Below are 16,683 nucleotides of genomic sequence, written 5' to 3'. Positions count from 1 at the left end.
GAATCAGAGGGATTGACTTGAGAGATTGTACAACATGAGGAATATTCTGTCAAGAAGGAGTATATGTGGAACTACAAGGCTGATGATTATGACAAGCTTAAGAAGAAGCTTGAATCTGCACCATGGCATAAAGCATTTCAAGGAAAGGATGTTAATAATGCATGGGAGATAGTTAAGGGGCATCTGGCTGAAGCAATATTAAATCGTATACCTAAGGTAAGGAGGGTTAGATGGACGAGTAATATTATTAAGCATGAGCTGCAGAAGAGAAAATGCTGTGGAAGGTATATAAAGAGAAAGGTGACCAGCAAACTCATGAACAGTACAAGGCTTAAGCAAGAAAAGGTGACCAGCATGGCAAGGAAGGAAAAATCAGATTACGAGACGAATTTAGCCGAGCAGGCCAAAGGCAATCCCAAAGAGCTCTTTCGTTATGTGGCAAGTAAGAAGAAGAATGACTATGGATGATTAACCTTAATGAGTGATGATGATGGTCACAAGAAGAAGGAAGCATATAAAAGGTTAGTTACTGAGTGACCACTTTGCAAGCATATATCTTCCTAGTGAGGTTACTGCTTTAACCTATGTGACAGACATTAATGCAGGAACAGAGGTGGATGAATTGGAGGTTCTTAGGATATAGCAGAATCTCAACGTAAATACAGCTGTGGGATTAGATGGGATATCAGCTTGAGTTTCGCGAGAATGTGCAAGGAAACAGGCAACGCCTCTGACTGGGCTGTTTAATTTAAGTCGGCTCTGGTAGAGTTCCAATGGAGTGGAAAGAGAGAAAATAATTCCCTTTCATAAAGGAGGTTCTAAGAATGCAGTAACAAATTACAGACCAATCAGTACCTCAGGTGTAGTGATAAATTACTGGAAAAATTGGTCAAAAAGAGAATTCAAAAATGGGTGGATAAAAATATGATACTGTATGAGGGGCAACATAGTTTGTGAAGGGTCAGTCATGCCTTAGTAATTTACTGTCTTTTTATAATAGAGTAACAGTAGAGTTGAATTAAAGAATGACTACTGTTATACAAATTGGAACAAATGGAGATGGATATAACACTGGTTAAGTGGATAATAGGGTGGATGCTGGACAGATAATTTTAAAAAAGATGCTTCAATGACATGGTATCTGAATGTGTCCCTAGAGTTTGACGAACAAATAGAATGGGAATGAAATGGATGTGCAATCTCATTAAACAAGAGATCCATAAGGAGAAGATGATATTTAAGGAATATTGTGAGATTAAGAATGAGAAGAGGTATGAAATATATGAAGCTCAGGCCATTAAGAGCTATTAGTGTTGTATGGAAAGCTAAGTTAGAGTATGAAAAAAAATTGACTACAAAGACAACCTGAAAGAATTTTACTGTTATGCTGCAAGTGAAAGAAAGAATGAATATGGAAGAATAATTTTACTTTCATCTGCAGATGGTTATCAGAACCAGATGCAATAATTGAAATAATGAGTGCTCACTCTGCCAAGATCTATTAACCTTGTTTATGTAATATAGCACACATTGCAATACATTGCATTAGATGAAGAGATAGAGGTACACAAGAAAGTTCTAGAGCTGTTGTATAACATGGATAAGAATTTGGCAATGCAGACAGATGGGACATCAGCATGTATGCTAAAGAAATGTTCAGCTGAGCTAGCTAGACCTTTGACATGTTTGTTAATTTGATTCTTAGCTCGGGAAAAATCCCATAGGAATGGAAAGAATGTATGATAATCTCATTGCACAAGGGTGTGCAAAGACTGGTGTTCTAACTATCGACATATTATCTCTGAAGTAATTGTAATAATTTTAGAGAATGTATTAAACTCACACAAATGGGTGAGGTCATGTCTGAGCAATTTGCTCATATTTTGTAATAATGTTACAGCTGAGTTGGATAAAGGGAATGGATATGCTATGATACTGTTGGACTTTGCTAAGACATTTGATAGGTTACCACATGTAAATTCTCATTAAACAACTGGGTCAAGAGCACAGCCATACTCTTGCACATTCTCTATAAAGGGTGGTGATATATCATCATATCTTTATTACATCTAGCTTACTCAACAGCTCTTACACTGCTGGTTCATTCTTCACTTGTAGTCCTTGTAGTGTTTGCCATCCTTCTGGGAATTGTATAGCATTGTTCACACTAGTATATCATACTAGTGTGAACATCCTCCTATGGTCACTTAAAAACAAATTTTTAAAAATAACTTATTTACACTTCCATTATTTTCAAAGCTATCACGAAGACATATTCAAGAAAGCAAATACATTTTTGCATAGCACACAAAAGATCACAAAATGGCACAAAAGCAAACTGTGGAGTGGAGTTGATGTTAATGTGTTCCTAGTGGGAACATTATATGTTGTTCCTAGTTGTTGGTTGCAAGATTTGGAAATCCTTCAGAGACACTAAAATCCTGAATTTTTCCCAACATGTTCACACCGAGCAAAACTCAATGCCCAATGTATTTTCTAATGTAGAAAGCAGAGCTGTAGTCTCCTTGGGAAGACCCTCATCCTAAAGAATGAAAGCTAAATTTTAGTCCAACAACCAAGGTCAACACACATTGTATTCAAGAGAGCATCATTGGATTCTGTGCTCCAGAGTTCATATTTACATTCTTCTGCTCAATAGTCTTCATGCAGAGTTCCCCAAATCTTGGGGTGAACTCTGCAAAATATTATTATTATTATTATTATTATTACGGGCAGCTCCAAGGAGTCCTTAGGCTCATCGAGGGAGGCCCAACATCATGTTAAGAGCTATTCAACATTCACACAGTATCTATCACACTTCACCTTGAACTCATTTACAGTCATGGCAACCACAACAGACTCTGGCAGCTTATTCCACTCATTTACCACTCTCCAAGTAAAAAACCTAGCTCTAACACCCTTGCTAACCACACTCTTACTAAGCTTCCATCAACGGCCCTAGACCTCCCACTACCAGTCCTATTCTCAAAAATATCTTCTGAATTAATCTTATAGAAACCCTTCAGTAATTTGAATGTCTCAATCATATCACCCCTTTTTCGCCTATCAACCAATTTCTGCAGCCCATAAATCTTCAACCTATTCTCGTAAGGTTCATTCCATAGTTCTGCTATTATCTTGGTCACTCGTCTCTGGATCCTCCCCATCGAGAAGAAACCCTGTCGCCCATATCTGAGCACAGTAGCCTAGATGGGGTCTTATCAAAGCTCTAGACAGAGGAAAAATAACCTGTTTGTCTCTGCTCGTTAAAGTGTTTTTCAGCAACCAAGTGATTTGATGAGCTGATTTAGCCATTTTTGCAATGTGCCCCCCCCCCCTAAACTTCGACTCCCTATCCACCAACACTCCCAAATCCTAGCCTCAACAAACTCCTGGAGTACAGTTCCACCAATGTGATATACTGCTGCTAATCTTTTCATCCCAAAATGCATAACCTTACACTTTGCCACATTAAATTGACATCCATTTTCTTTAGCCCAGTCCTCCAAACTATCCAAATCATCTTGCAAAATTTTGACATCCTGTGCACTCACTATTGCTCTACCCAACTTTGCATCATCAGCAAACAAGTGAGCACTTCCTCTCATATCTTTTCCTATATCATTAATGAACAAATTGAAAAGTAGTGGTCCAAGAACAGAACCCTGCAGCCCACCACTAGTCACAGGCCGTCTTTTGGACTCTACTCCTGAATAAACCACTCTCTGATATCTCTCCATCAACCACCCTCCTATCCATCTCATCAACCCTATATCCATCCCCATATGCGGCAGTTTACTGATTAGAATTCCACGTGGTATCCTGTCAAAGGCCTTAGCAAGGTCCAGTAGAATCACTGTAAACCCATTACCCTTATCCAGTTCAGCAGTCACTGTGTTATAAAACGTGAGCAAGTTACTGAGGCGTGATCTACCCTTCACAATCCCATACAGTATCCCATTTTCATCTATCCAATCCTGTATTTTTTTCTTGACATTTTTTTCCAAGACCTTGACAACAATTTCTGATATGCTGATCAGCAGGTAATTTTCAACAGCAGTCTTAGAACTTCCTTTATGCAGTGGAACTATTTTCCCCTCTTTCCACCCCTTGGGACTAACCCAGACCCGAGACTGAAATTAAACAAAATGGTCAAAGGCACTGACAATTCTTTAGCCGCTTCTCGTAATACACGAGCTGGTATACCATCCAATCCTGCAGATGAATTCACATTGAGGTTTTGTAATAGACTATTCACCTCCACTTCATTCACCACAATTCCCATATAAGCTGTTGGTTCTTCCATTTTGCAATGTCACCACCAGGATGATATACTCTTGCAAAGTGCTCACTCAGTAATTCTACTATATCAACTGATTCGGTTACCACCCTACCATCTGCATTCTTTAAAATCATTCTGCCATACACATTTTTTTCTTTTACTTGCAACATATCGAAAAAACTGTTTGGGATACTCTTTAGCCTGCATGGCTAATGTTCTTTCATAATCCGCTTTTGCTTTTCTTACCACACTTGTTACTCTTCTGGCCTGGGCTTTATACCATTCATGTGCCTGTAGGTCACCTTTCTCCTTAAATTCCCTCCACAGTTGTTTCTTTTTTTTTTTTGCAGCTCAAGCTTAATGGTGTTATTCATCCATTTAATCCCTACTTAAGTTATTATTTGGAACTGTAGGTATACAGTCAGCCATTGCCTCCTGCAAGTTATTTGGAACTGTAGGTATACAGTCAGCCATTACCTCCTGCAAACACTTCTTAACCACCTCCCATGCACTATCAACATCCAGCCCTTGCAGTTTTACATGCCATGGCATTGAACCAATCAAACTCCTAAGCTTGTCATACTTACCAGCCCAATAATTCCACATGTATCCTGTCTTAATTGTAAATTCCACACCTTTAGCCACCCGCCCCAAATTAAGACCCCATGATCACTCTCACCAATTGGTGGCAATGTGGTCATATTCGTTACAGCCAAATCCTCAGATAGTTTTCCCTTGATAACCGCATAAAATCCAATTCCTTCCTCTCCTGTGTCTTCTCCTCCCTCCAATCAATGCTACCATAGTTGAAATCTCCCATAATAATTACCCTCCTTCCACTCATTTCTTCTATTTGCTTATGCATACTATCTCCACCATCTTTTCCATCACCTGGTCTGTAGCAGTACCCAATTGTATATTTTGTTCTGCTAGATAAATATTAAGACTATCATTTGTTTATTAAAGATGTGTATATCACATCAATGAAATACAACTTAAGTTTTGTCGATCTGGAAAAGGCATATGACAAGGTGCCAAGAGAGAAGCTATTCAATATGCTACAGTTATATGGTGTCAATGGGGCATTATATCAAGCAATACTTAGTCTTTATTTGAGTTGTAAGTCAGCAGTTAGAATTGAAGGAAGCACAGGAAGATGGTTTAATGTTAAATCTGGTGTGAGACAAGGATGTACATTATCCCCTTTGTTATTCATTATCTATATGGATCACATTATGAAGGAAAATGGTATTAAACATGGTATCAGAATTGGAGATGTTAATGTCAGCTCTTTGCTTTATGTGGACGATGTTATACTTCTAAATAAATCTGCTACAAGCTTGCAAGATTCCCTGACTAAATTGAATAACTGTTGTAATAGATATGGTATGAAGGTCAGCATTAAAAAGACAAAGACAATGAAAATAGGTAGAATTGTTGAAAATGTCAACTGTGTTGTGAACGGGGAACCTGTGGAACAAGTAAAACATTTCAGCTACGTAGGCACGATTTTTACTGAAGATGGTAAATTAAATATGGAAATAGACAACAGAATCAACAAAGCTGGTACAGTAGGCAGTCAATTGAATAAATTCATATGGAATAAGAGAGAAATTAGTCAGAACACTAAATTAGCTGTATACAAGACAGTGTTCAAACCAGTTTTAACTTATGGATCTGAGAGCTGGGTCAGAAGTAAAACACTTGACCAAAGACTAGAGACCGCAGATGAGAGTCCTGAGAAAAATTAGAGGCATCAATTGAACAGATGGCATCAATGGCAATATCATATTAAAAATGAGGATATGAGGAAAGAACTTGACATTGTCAGCATCCAGGAATGCGTTATCAGAGCTAATCTCAGGTGGTATGGTCACTTAAACAAAATGGGCGAGGAAAGATTGGCAAAGCAAGTGTTCTCTGCCAGGTTGGCAGGAAAACGACCCAGATGAAGACCAAGATATAGGTGGATTGATACGGTACAAAGTGCCTTAGACGATAGAAATATAAGATCTGATAATGTTGGAGTCTTGACAAGTAACAGACTGATTTGGAGGAAAATTGTAGATAGGAAGTTAGTAATGGTGTAAATTTTTCATGTAGTACTATCATACCTGTACATCCCTTGCGGGTACATGTCAGGAATTTGATGATGATGAAATACAACTTAAAGGTTCTTTTAAAATTTGTTTGTTAATCAGATGTTTCTGCAGTAACAACTCAGCTAGCCATGATAGATGAAATATATCAACCATCTTCAGTTTTGTATTCATGTTATTTCGATAGTATCTGAATCATATTTTAATTTCAGCAATACATGCATCCGTGTTTCTGCATGATAAACACATCATGGCCATTAGGCTGATTAAATAAAATATACAGTATGAATATTGATGTGAAGAAATTATAACGTGATAAAAGAGTGTTTAAAGTAGCCTTAATGGAATTAGAAATATGAATTTGTTAGTTCTGTAGAGATAGCACTAGAATGGGGTGAGAAAATAAAAATGAGTATTATTTGTAGATCCATAAATTCTGATTTTTAGATCAAAATTTGGGAGGAGGGGAAGACTAAAATAATCGCATTTAACAGCAAAGCATCTCCACAATTTACCACATACTTGTTGCTTTTTGCCATATTCTTTTTAAAATGAAGAGTACAATCTAAACTGTAAAGTAGCAATTTTTTAGAATTGTGTTAAGAAACTTTTTAATAACAATCCCACTCATGAAAAGTTGTAAAGCTGTAGTTGTAGTATCCTAGGATAATAAAGGTTGGATAATTCAAGAACCTTTAACTAGAGAACAAACATAGTACTAAAGGTGTTTGCAACTGTCCTTGCCACAGTGGGGTGTGACATGTACATCCTTTTTGCCGGAAAGCTAAAACAACCATTTCACTCAGCCTACCAGCCTGGGTAGAATGAACACAATGAAAATAATGACAAGGTTTTGTTTGTTTGATAGATCATGTTCAGTATTTCTACATCAACATAATGTTAATCCAAATGACTACCTCAAAGCAATAAAGATGACAAATTTTCTGAGACCATATAAACAATAGTAATGAAATTAGACTTTTTATATAAGTATCTCTCGCACACACGCATTGTGAACTTTCTTGGTCAGTTATAAAATATGGATAATAGTTTATATGACTGATTAATTCTGATAGAAAAAAAAATAGAATTAACCATTCACAAGTGCGAATGCTGGTCTTGAAATTCATGCTTGCTCTTGCTATCATTCAGGGAGTGAGAGGTGTAATTGAAGTCTTATTAGCGGAATAATGAATTACTGACCATTTAAAACTATATATTTAGAAATTTGTGTACATTTAATCATACAAATACAACATTTATTTTACAAATGATATTCTGTCTTTTTCAATTTAGCTACTTGAATATGCACATTTCAAGTAGCTAAATTCTACCCTACGGTTCTTCTTTATGAACTGGTCAATAACATTGTCATAAAAAGTTGGTTGTAACTTAATTTTCCCAAGCAACATGCATGCTTGTAAAGGCTCGCTGAAGCTCACTGGCTACAGTTACATTGACTGCATACAGTTTGTGTTTAAGCAACAAAGTGAGATGACGTGAAATGGCTATGCACGCTCATGAAATCACAGTGCTGCTGCGAGGACCTGGAAGCTCCTACAACCGAGCAAGCCAAGGTAGCTTTGACTAGACGAGCAAGCATTAGCCTTCAATACACAACGCAAAGCTCAATTATTGCCGCACAAGCTTAAGACGTCTTCTGTCTAGAAAAATAAAAGCCTAAATGGAATGCTTATAAATGCATGCATTTATTAACAAATAAATATTACTTTCTCAATTAATAAGCTTGTGCAGCAAGCATGGAGAATTCGCCACTGACCATTCCTATTAATTTAATGGCATGACTAGTTTCCTCCTTCAGTCAGGCACTTCATTAAGAACACCATATACAGAAGAAAAGATTCAAAGAAACACAGAAAATACATTAGAAATACACTAACAGATATGACTCTAAAATCCAGAATATAGATAGAGAATAGATTCAAACATTGGTAGTCCATTTTTAGAGTAATGTCAGGTATTTCTAATGTTTGTTTGCTTCTTTGAATCTTTTTTTTCTGTATATCTGCACCCACCCAGTGAAGTTCTTGAAACAAAGATGAAACTAATCATGTTATTAAATTAATAAGAATAGATAAGTCTCAGTTTTTTTGTTCCTTCAGCATTAATGTTTTATCTATATAAACTGGGTGATCGAAATTAAAATGTTTAAGGTCTTGTGGAATGCCACTCAGTGATCCAAATTCTGTGAAACTTTGCAGGAATACATTGTGTGTCATGTGGAAGTGATATTTGAGGGGGAAAAAAGTAGTTTTTCAAAATTCTGCCAATTGCACTGTATTATGTACTGAATGTATATTAATGTATACAAATTACTGAATGTATATTTAGTAATTTGTCTGTGTGTATATGTTAATAGGAGAAAAGTGACACAAGCATAAACAATTTTGTTGTTTATACTTGTGTTTATGCTGACTCCATGCACAGGCACTGTGCATGGAGTCAGTCATTTTCATGTAGGACAGGGCCCCTACATGCATTGGTTAATCCATACAGGAGGATCTTCGAGAACATTTCAGAAAAGCCAGAGTGATCAGCCCTGCATTTCCCACTGCATGGCCACCTTGTTCATCTGATCTGATCCCCTGTGACTTTGGCTCTGGAGATTTTGCAAAGACAGGGTTTATTGAGATCATCCTGATAACTTGGCAACACTGAAAGACAGCATAATGCATCATATGCACAACTTCAGTCCTGACCAGCTGCATTCACTTCCATTATGCATTCACTGGCTGTAATGTTCGATGTGCTGCCGTTCCCAGTATGCCACAAACTGCATCCTTTGCACAGTGTGTTCAACAGCAGAATGCAGCTGGTCAGGACTGAAGTTGTGCACATGATGTGTTATGCTGTCTTTCATTGTTATCAAGTTATCAGGATGATCTCAGTAAACCCTGTCTAAAAAGTCACAGTGGTTCAGATCAGATGAACAAGGTGGCCATGCAGTGGGAAATGCACAGCTGATCACTCTGGCTTTTCTGAAATGTTCTCGAAGAACCTCCTGTGTGGATTAACCAATGTGTGGAGGGGCCCTATCCTATATGAAAATGACTAACTCCATGCACAGGCACTGCTGTAGCTTTGGCACAACAAAATTGTTTATGATATCGTGATATCTCTTGGCAGTAGGTGAGCAGGATCTAAGTGGGGAATGTCCTCAAAGAAGAATGATCCAATGATAAATGAAGCTATAAACCTGCACCAGACAGTAACTTTGAGTGAATGTAAAGGAATTGGCTGAATTTAATGTCAGCCAACTTTCAAAGTACTGCAGGCACAACTCCTGTGTCAAGGTTATCTTGAATGGGTAGAAATTCAGAATCTTCCATAGAATTTTCCAGACAGTTGTGTAAGGCACATCATGTGTCTTGATACAGCACACACTGCAGAAACGAACGCTGTTATTCATGGCCTGTTCCACAACGGCAGTAACAACTTCATTCACTTGTTGTGAACTGATTGGTTTGTGACCTCTGCCAGGTCTAACTCCTAATGATCCCATTTCCTAAATATGATTAATCATTTGTTGCAGGGCACATAGAGATAGTGGACATTATTGATATTTGTTCAGGTGATGAAACAACATTGCAATTATTTAGGTAGTACAGCTTTACGAGCAGAGCACATTGGAGCAAGGTTAGTGCCATCACTGTAGACAGTATTAACAACCAGAATGAAGGTAAAAATTCTGTGTCCATATTCCTCCTGGCACCTGCCGAATTGCATGATATGCAAATTCCATGCATTTGGTGTTTACGAAATTCACCCTTGGTGGTGAATTTCGGAACTGCTTTTTTTCCTCCATCATCGCTTCTGCATGACACAATGTATTATGGCAAAGTTTTGCAATATTTGGATTACTAGATGGCTCTCCACAAGGCCTTAAATGGGAATACTTTAATTTTGATCACCCTCTATATGTGAGGTGTAGCCATTAAATAACGAGACTGGTTGTAAAAATATGGTTAATTATTACAATTGCACAACTTAATTGTTATTCCCTTCAACATACTCCTCTCCTCTATCTATACACTGTTGCATACGAATTTTCCATTGTTGGACGCAGTGCTGCAAGTCATCAGGTGTTATCTGCTTCAGTAGCACTGCCATGTTCTCCTTTACCTCATCCACTGACTGAAAATGGGTGCCCTTCAACTTTGGAAAAAGGTAAAAGACGCATGGAGCTAAGTCCAGAAACAAAGAGACAATCGATGCACTGGAAAACTCCCATGTCATCGAGAATGAAAAAAGAAAGAATGAGCAAGTCAGATAGTTACCAAAGAGTCAGACAGTTAATCATCATTATTACCTAGAGGTTCTGGCCACGCTGAGAGAACGAGTGAGGAAGAAGAGACCCGATCTGTGGAAGAATGACGCTTGGATCCCAGTGTTGGACCATCCACCTTACTTGCCTGACTTAGCTCCATGCGACTTTTACCTTTTTCCAAAGTTGAAATCCACATTGAAGGGCACCCATTTCAGTCAGTTGATGAGGTAAAGGAGAAAATGGCAGCACTACTGAAGCAGATAACACCTGATGACTTGCAGCACTGCTTCCAACAATGGAAAATTTGTATGCAAGGTGTGTAGATAGAGGAGGGGGAGTATGTTGAAGGGAATAACAATTAAGTTGTACAATTGTAATAATAAACCACATTTTGCAACCAGTCTCATTATTTAATAGCCACACCTCGTATTTGTGTGTGTATATAGAACTGCCCACTTTGTCTCCAAAAGTTGATTAGGCTAAATGGCCTCACCTACTTCCTATAAAGGAAAAAGGAATAAAAGGTGTTAGCTAGCTGATATATATATAATAGTTGCAAGCTTTATAAACACTGTAAAGACATTAAATGAAAATAACTGAAGGGTGGAAATCAGCAGCACATGTTTAAAATTTAGCTTATGAGATCAACAAAGCATATTCTTCTAACTTCTAATGATGATTTGATTTGTAATATTTTGTTATTTGTTTTGTTTTCATTTACATTCATAATGGAAAACAGTTTAGTTATGCGATGTTTTAAAGTTTTCTTTGATAGTTAATATTTTTTTTATTAGAAAATAAAAAAAAAAATTTATTTTCTAATAAATCTCACAAGATTTATTAGAAAATGCACACTATTTAGAAGGTTCAGAAGAAAACTTTCAAAAAAAATTTCTTAAAATTTCACTGTATTTTCCAATATAAGATCAATAACTTTAGTCAAAGCTATGTAATTTAACTAAATATATTTTTTCTCCTCTTAGCTAAAAGAAATATTACACAGCTTGGAGAACGACTGCAGCTGAATCAATACCATGTTGATACAGCATATAACTTCTACAAAATGGCACTTAGTAAAGGTTTAACTAAAGGACGCAAAAATTCACATGTACTTGCAGCTTGTATATATTTGGTGTGCCGATTACAGCAAACATCTCGTATCCTTAAATGTAAACATTCATCTGTTTTGATCATAATGTGATTATCTAAGCATCTGTGATTCTTTATCAAAGGAGCATATTTAGTTTCTCTAGTTTCTTTAGTTTCTCCTTATTTAACCTCTCTACTGGCTGAGGTGGATGAAATAGTGAGACCAAATTGCACTTCTTATCCATGCTATTCAACGGTTGTTACAGAATCCTATTCAGATTTAGCTGGACATCCATAGACGTCATGTTTGGTTGGGGGGTTAAACTATGGTTTACTATAATTTGTATGAGTACTTCATTACTCTTTGCTTAAAAGATGTGATTATGATGAAAGAAAGAATTATCTAATGTTCATGATTTTGATCTGCTTACAGGTACTCAACATTATTTTCTCTTGTATATCTTCAAGAGCTATGCCATTTGCATATATTATGAAAGTCAAACATAGTTATTATTTCTGAACAACTTTCTTACTTTCCAAACATTTATTATTTTTCAGATCTTCTGAACAGTTCTTTTATTTTTACTTCTTAAAGCACTCAGAACTACATCAATCTATTTATAACTTGATTTTCCTGGTCCTTTGTCCTGCCAGTTTTAATTATTAACAAAACAAGTGTACTTCATACACTTGTTTTGTTAATAATTTGCATCTCTTATTCTGTACAAATAAATGCTTATACTGTCTTACATTAAGTATGATTATATTTTTGACATCTGTTTTCCAAATTTTTCTTGGAGCTTCTTGTGTTTGTGATCTCCAGACTATGATTAGCTGTTTATTTCCAACTAAACTATTACACATTCACAAGTTAAAATTGGCTTGAATAGCATCTTATATATTGCTCATGTTGTTGTTATTGTTATTATTTTGTGACACCTCCAAGAAGTCCAAAGACTCGCTGAGGGAGGGCACCTACTCTACAACTCTCCATCGCCATCATCATCTACATCAATGCTATCTTTGGTTGATTACTTTATTAACGTTAGTTTGGCTGATTTTTTTTCTTTTTCATATAAATTTATTCAGCTGACTTTCAACCATACCAGCCTTACTTATTCTGTTATCTATTTCCATATTTAATTTGCCAACCAAAAATTGTTTAATAGCTAAAATGTGTAGTCTAATCTTATTGAGAATGCAGTTGATGTTTTCCTACCTATTTTCATAGTTTGTCTTTTGCTGATTTTCATACTCAATTTCTCATAATCATTTTTAGTTTGACTAAAAGCTTTTGAGGACTTAAATTTATTTAGAAGGATAATCCATCTTTATAAGTAAAGAACTAAGCTTAATATCTTTTATTTAAATATCAGATTTAATACCATTTTCCTTAATATTAGTGTGGTCCATATTAGAAGCACCCAAAAGTTAGCCAGCAGCAAACTCATACTACTCATGCACAAAGTTTATAACCTTTAATAAGTTAGGTGCATATTATATATATATATATATATATATATGTAAATAGATAATGAATAACAGTGACGATAGCACATAACCTTGCCTTACCTAATTTAACATCATACCATAATTAATTTAGAGTTTTAAACAGTTTTCCCACTTTGTACATTACCATGTGTGTTTTGTGGATCAAAAATATTTAAATAAAATTCATATTATATTCTTGAGGACTTAAATTCCCTAATAAGAGAAAATGTAGTCGTAGTAATTCCTAAAAACCCTACTTTTTAAAAAAAAAAAAAAAAAAAAAAAAGTAATTCCTAAAAACCCTACTTTTTTTTTAAAAAAAAAAAAAAAGTAGGTTTTTAGGAATTACTATGACTACATTTTCTTTTATTGGGGAATTTAAGTCCTCAAGAATATAATATGGATTTTATTTAAATATTTTTGATCCACAAAACACACATGGTAATGTACAAAGTGGGAAAACTGTTTAAAACTCTGCTGTATTATGAGTTAAGAAATTCCTCTGAAATTCTCACATTCTGTTTTATTTCTTTTTTATAAATTGGTACAATGATAACCCTATTTGATCATCTGATATTTGGCTTCCTACCAAGCCTTCTGAATTATTCAACTTAGTCACTATAAAACTTACATACAGCCAGTGGTGAGCTATAAGGGGCTCGCTCGAGCCCTTTGTTGAATTTTTCTGAAATTTGCGAGCCCCTTGTTCTTCTTTTTTAATAATCTTGTAGAACTAGAAAATACCACTGCAAAATGTATACATGCTACTATAATTGCTACTTTAAATTCATATGGATTTTCTGATAACTATTTAAAAAATCATCTCATTGCATTTTGTTCTAATGGAGCTAGTATAATGTTAGGAGACAAATCAGGTGTTGCAATCAAACTTCTACAAAAATTTCCCAGCATTGTGTTGCTCATCGTTTACAATTAGCATTAGGTGATTCGATAAAAAACATTAAATAAATAAATCATTTTGAAATATTTATGGATAAATTATATGCTTTTTATCATCAATCACCAAAAAATCAACGAGAATTAAATACAATTGCAAAAGACCTTGGTATCAAAATTTTAAAGCTCGGGCTTGTGTTTGGAAGCTTTATGCAAGCATTTAGCATCGAATGATAAACATAAGAGCTTTTTAAACCAACATCTCAATTTGGAATTTTTAAAAGATCTAGCATTAATGATTGATATCCAACAGGAATTATCATATCTGTCAGAAACTCTACAAAGTTGTATAAGGGCTAAGTTAGCCTTTTTTTTTTTTCCCTCGACAATGTGAGCCCTTTGTTAAAATTTCCATAGCTCACCACTGCATACAGCTATGTTTCAACATTTCAGGTTGTATATCTCTGACTATTTCAGCTGCCTTCCTACATTTCAGATTTCTAGTCACTTTTTGTGGATACATGTTGATACATACTCTTGATTGTATTCCTGTATATTTTCTACCACTGTTTTATTCCTTGTTATTTAATGATAATATTTCAAAGTAAATTACTCCAGACATCAGAATATCATAATATTTTAAAAGCTACTACGAAATGTTGAGGAAAGAGAACAGCAAAAGGAATCAATGATCATATGGATGATATTTTTATATCACATTTATGATCATCGATTCCTTTTACTGTTCCTCTTTCCTCAATTTTTAAGCTTCTTAATAGCTTCTAAAACAATTTGTTACCTTCATAATACTTAACCTCTGTATTTTTTTTCAAAAAATCCTTTATATTCTTTCCAAAAATTCTACATATTCTCTCCAAAATCCCAAGATTTATAATAAAATTACAATAATTTAGCTTTACAGTTTGCTCTATATATATTCCCTATGAATGCCTAATGAATTATTATCTGGGAACATTTTATATGATTTTTTTTGATTTTCATGGAAAGAATGTAGTAAAGTTCTTACAGAAAACATCACCACATTCTTTTCTGGCTTAATCAACAAAAATTTTCTTCTGAATTTGCCACTCAATTTGCATGGTTTGTTTTTTGTCTTGTTTTCAAAATCTTTCATTTATTTTTTTACCCAATAATATTTTTATGAGTCTGTAGTTCACATCTGAGAGAAAATATACTTGACAAGAAATTATATTAATTTAATCCTTTATCCAAATGTAAGTAGATATAGTTTATACATGGCATATCTTCATGATTTTACACAAATTATGGACTCTATAACCGTGTTCTAAATAATTATTTTAATTTCCCAACGTTTTGATCTTCATATTAAGGTCATCATCTGGAGTATACACACACATATATATACAGAAACAAGCTTACCAGCTTACATCAGCAGACCTTCAGCCCAATGGCTAAGAACACCTACATAGCCTGCTAGGGGGCACCATCAGGACTTTTAGGAGAACAATAGCTTCCTCACTTCATTCTCAGTTACTGTGTTGTAGTGCCTACGTGACATGCCTTTTTTGTAAGTTCCTTTTGAAGATGGAAATCTGACGTTGCCGAAATATCGGAAATATTTATTAAAGTGTAATTTAATTTATATTCTTATGTATGTTGTTAATTCCTTAAGTGATTTATTAATGTGTAACCAACGTATAAGCTTGTCTATGAGAAGAAACAAGCTAAATTACATTTCACATAGTAAGATGATGAGACAATGAATTGATCAACGGTTATTCTCCTGGCCTGACCTCTAGTAGAAGTAAAATAAAATTACAATAAATAAATGAAATAAAATAAATTAACTACATCAAAGCTATATTCTCTTTAAGACAACATCAGAGAAACATTCTTTCATATAGATAGTTTGGAGAAAGCGTTGCTCAGAGAACAGATCCAGGCTACTCAAAAGAACTTAGCTTATACTCAAAACCAGGTCAGGAATTTCAAATCTGAACTTTCAAGTTGTTTGAACCCAGATATTTGGGATATCCTTGAGAGGATTAGGACAACTTGGCAAATCATATCTGGGAAATAAAGAAGACAAAATTCATATCCAAATTTCTTCAACTTAAAGATCGACAACATTCGGAAAACCAACGGACATATTTGAATTCCTCCACAGTGAGCGAAAACAGCCAACCACAAGCCAGTGATAACAACAACCAACCAGAAGCAAGGGTCAACAGGAGCCACCAACTGCCTTCAGCAAACAGTCACTTAGTCAACCAATCTAACCACACCCTGAATAATGATGAACTTGCAGTATTCAGCAAGGGTTTAAACTTTGCTGTGGCACCCAGAATAATTAACAAACTTGATTTTATTTACCATATAGAAAGAAGCTTAAGATTTATCCCAACCACCATAATTATCAGATTCCCCCTCCTATATTAAAAACACACAACATCAAAGACATCACACTGGAAAAAGATGATTTATTAGTCAGTTTCGATGTTTCTGCCCTATTCACAAAGGTCTCAATCAATGACACAAGCCTTCTATTACAGGAC

General features: G+C 35.3%; 1 protein-coding gene across 2 annotated transcripts in view; it reads left to right on the top strand.

Annotated features, from left to right (window-relative positions):
* The window catches only part of Brf (Brf RNA polymerase III subunit), a 375,147-nt gene that overhangs the window by 71,257 nt on the left and 287,207 nt on the right, over positions 1–16,683 (top strand). The window contains exon 4 of one of the 2 annotated variants that reach the window (XM_090407062.1): positions 11,653–11,826. The exons of the other annotated variant lie outside the window; for it this stretch is intronic. Within the exon in view, the coding sequence (XP_090263188.1) occupies positions 11,653–11,826 (174 nt within the window). The remainder of the gene's footprint in view (positions 1–11,652; positions 11,827–16,683) is intronic. 2 annotated transcript variants of the gene reach the window in all.

The sequence above is a fragment of the Typopeltis vanoorti genome, chromosome 17 (genome assembly GCF_054136105.1).
Source record: "Typopeltis vanoorti isolate ZY-2024b chromosome 17, IOZ_Tvanoo_1.0, whole genome shotgun sequence".
NCBI classification, from domain to species: domain Eukaryota; kingdom Metazoa; phylum Arthropoda; class Arachnida; order Uropygi; family Thelyphonidae; genus Typopeltis; species Typopeltis vanoorti.
The sequence above is the reverse complement of the archived record's forward strand: the minus strand, read 5'-3'. Positions and strand labels throughout refer to the sequence as shown.